The 3,745-nt window shown below is 37.0% G+C and overlaps 1 protein-coding gene across 1 annotated transcript; it reads right to left on the bottom strand.

Moving 5' to 3' along the window:
- Positions 1 to 787: 787 nt before the first annotated feature.
- On the bottom strand, positions 788 to 3,118 carry LOC132172316 (protein SRG1-like). The gene is made up of 4 exons (XM_059583792.1): positions 2,873 to 3,118; positions 2,006 to 2,253; positions 1,599 to 1,923; positions 788 to 1,054 (listed from the first exon to the last, which is right to left on the bottom strand). The coding sequence occupies exons 1-4, from the start codon at positions 3,116 to 3,118 to the stop codon at positions 788 to 790; spliced, it is 1,086 nt and encodes a 361-aa protein (XP_059439775.1).
- Positions 3,119 to 3,745: the final 627 nt, after the last annotated feature.

The raw sequence follows: 3,745 nt of genomic DNA, 5'->3' as shown, positions 1-3,745 counted from the left end.
TGCAAACTGTTTTACAAATATTGTAAAACCAAGTGTAGCTGTTATTGTAAATTCATGATAGAAAACAAAAAGTCAGCTCATTGTGACAAGTCAGTAATGCGCCTGGGCAAACGTCATAACTCCCCAATTGCATAAATAATGTTGTGGTTGCAGGTGATGATAATGTTGACGAGGATACAGTGGCCTCGTGCCCGGGCTACTACGATTGCCGTGAAATGCCACATACTTTTGTATTTGACTAGTGCGTATTAGTCTATCTCCATTTGTACCTCATCTTAGATATGTTTATCAACATTTGTGATGTATCTATGGCATTATGTCAGATATAACATTTTTTTATAGCTATTCTTTTGTTATGCATTGTAACAATGTAAAAGTTGAAAATATAGATGTTTATCCCGAGATGTTATTAAGTATGTATAGCTTATTGGGCGACTTCATCATTGCTTATTAAAGGAGTTGTTACAAATAGCAACATCCTTCCATGAGTATTTTTTCTTCTCTCTTTATAAACCTTTCTCTTTCACTTAAAGGAGTCTCTCAGTATCTGGATGAGCTCAAGTAAAAATTATGAGATTCCTTCATGTTTTCTATCCTTTAAGTAGGCTGAATGTGTTTTTATTTGGAAAAAAAAAAAAAAAAAACCATTTTATCATGAATATGTTTTTATTTAAATCTGGCTTGCATATGATCAAACCAGATTGAACCTGGCACTCATGCATATTACACTAAAGCTTTCATAGTATTTATTGTAGTCATTGAGTTATTCAATATGGAAGATTAAGTCTCAAGAACCTTTCTGTTCCTCATTCTGGATCCTCATGACATCAATGTATGATTTCCCATCAAGTTTACGAGAGAAAAGTCCCTTGAAGTAATCTGCAACTCCTATTCTTTTGAACAATGCCGGTGATTCTGGAGTAATAAGGCTTGGTGCTGGACCCATATCTCCTTCCAGTCTGGGGTTGTAAAATGTAGCCATGGAGAGCCTTTCCTTTACTGAGTTAACAGTAGCCCGATGCTCAATGCTACGGTATATTCCATTGGTCACAATCTGCAAAAAACATGCATGGAAAACACATAAGAACAAGTTAAGCATATGTTTGATTCTAGAAAGCACATAAAAAAGAGATTGGGGTAAATTCACTCTAAACTCCTGAACTACAACACAATTTGACATACCCCTGAACTTTCAATTGCAGTCAATTTGAACCATTCCGTCAGATTTTAAACGTTAAAAGTGAGACAATGACATTTATACCGTTAACTTTTTTATAAAATTTCAAATTTACCCTTAATTTCAAATTAAAAATTAAAAAATATATATATTATTAAAAAAAAAAAATCACAAGGTGACCCACGGTTGGGCCACATTGTGATCCTTCTTTTCAAAATTTGTTTTTAATAAAAATAAAATTGAAGGGTAATTTTGTTTTTTTAGGGGTTTTAACGGCAAAAATTGACGAAGGAGAGTAAATTGACTGCAATTGAAAGTTCAGGAGTCCAAATTAAGAGGTTTCAAAGTTCGGGGTATGTCAAATCACGTGGTAATTCAGGGGTGTAAAGTGAAGTTACTCCAAAGAGATTTAATTATATACCTCCAAAATGTCTCCAATGTTGACAATAAAAGCATTAGAGAGGGGTTTAACAGGAATCCACATCCCATCTTTTCTTATTTGGAGGCCTTCCATTTCATTGAGTTGGAGGAGGATTGTTAGGCCGACAGAATCAGAGTGAGGGTTGAGGCCAATCACAAGGTCTGGCTGTGGACATGGAGGGTAGTAGTTCATCCTAAATGCCTGCTTCCCATCTTCAAACAGGTTCTTCATGTCATTATAGTCCATTCTAAGAGCTTTCGCCATAAATTCAATGATTTTCATGGCAAGGCTTTTAAGCTCTGCTGAGTAAGCTTCTAAGTTATCTCTGCATGTGAAGATTAATTAAACAACCTACTCTCATATTTTTCAGAGAGAGAGAGAGAAAGAGAGAGAGAGAGAGAGAGGACCTAAATGGAAGGGGGAGCTTTGGGAACAAATGGGGCTTCCTCAAAGAGGTTGGGAGAGTGACCATGTAGAACATGTCTCCCCAATCAAGCTTTTGCTCCTCGGACACAACAAAGGCCTGTCCAAAACCCTCCAAATGTCCTGGTTCTTGCCAGTATGTCTTCTTTTCTTCCATCGGCAGCTTGAAAAATTCTTGAATTTCTAATTTCACCTTCTCCAACAATGAAGCTTTCACCCCATGATTTATTAACTACAAAAACATTTCCAATTTTTACATAAAAAGAGATAACATATATCTATATAGTTTTATATGAGAGAGAAAGTCAACGCCGAAACACCACCAGGACTCGACTAGGCCATCATAAGGACCCGACTAGGACGTCCCCGGAACACCGCTGGGATCTGGTTAGGACCAAATTAGTACCCTGCCAGGACCCAGTCGAAACCCTATCATGACCCGGTTGGAACCTGTCAAGACTCAACCAAGATCTATCGAAACTTGTTCCGGACCCGAATGGGACACCGCTGGACCTAGTCAGAACCCACTGAGCCCTAACTGAGACCCAGTTAGAACATCATTAGGACTTGGCCGGGACATGCTGGGAACCAGTTATGACACCATTGGGCCTGGAGTCAGGGGATTTTCGTAATTTAAATTTTAATATGATGGAATGAAAATATATATAAAAAAATAGTAATTTTTCATACGCGCTAAACACCTAAAAATATTTTTCAAAAAATCAAGAAAATATTTTTCACTGAAAACATTTTCCAACAAAAAAAACATTTTATGTTTAGGAAAAATTAACATATCCAAATAAAAAATAAAATAAAAAAATCTAGAGAAAGAGATGGGAAGAGAGGATGACCTGGAAGAAACCCCATTCTTTGCATGCGCAGTGCATCTTCTCCAACTCAGAGTCCATAAATTCAGGGGAGAAAAGCTTCTGCATGTTGATGACTGGGACTTGGGGTAAACAAGTGGTGTCGGATATGTTTGGAGGGTCCTGATCGGGACGCACATACCGCGGCGGCACTGTCGCCGTCGTCTCCTTCGCTAGCTCCTGAACACAAGGAACTGGGAGAGAGCTCCCCAGCGATTGCTCTGTTTCCATAGCTCCAAGAAAACCCAAAGCCCAAATGCTTCAATCCTACCTACTCCCAATCAAGAACACTCAACTTTAAGAATATTGACACGAGTCACACGACTCTTTTTTTTAGATGAATGATAGAAACAAATTTTATACAAATCTAGTTGTCTGTCTATTAATGAAAGTTCAAATGCTTCATTTGGACTTTCACGAGTCGTGTGACTCGTGTCATATGGAAACAGAGCGATTGCTCTGTTTCCATAGCTCCAAGAAAACCCAAAGCCCAAATGCTTCAATCCTACCTACTCCCAATCAAGAACACTCAACTTTAAGAATATTGACACGAGTCACACGACTCTTTTTTTAAGATGAATGATAGACACAAATTTTATACAAATCTAGTTGTCTGTCTTTTAATGAAAGTTACAAGGGGAAAAAAGAAAAAAGGGATAAATTAAAAATTAGTCCTTATCGTTTTAGTGATTTATAATTAGCTTTATGTAGTATAAAATTGAACTCGCACTTCTTGAGATATGCCAAAAAAAAAAATAGTTACCAGAGTCAAATTCCGTCCACAAATTTAATAGATTTTATTAGTGTAACACTAACTTAAATAGGACAAATGTTATAATTTTATTGATTCTCATGTTT

The sequence above is a fragment of the Corylus avellana genome, chromosome ca2 (genome assembly GCF_901000735.1).
Source record: "Corylus avellana chromosome ca2, CavTom2PMs-1.0".
In the NCBI taxonomy this organism is placed as follows: domain Eukaryota; kingdom Viridiplantae; phylum Streptophyta; class Magnoliopsida; order Fagales; family Betulaceae; genus Corylus; species Corylus avellana.
This window is presented reverse-complemented; position numbering and strand designations above follow the sequence as displayed.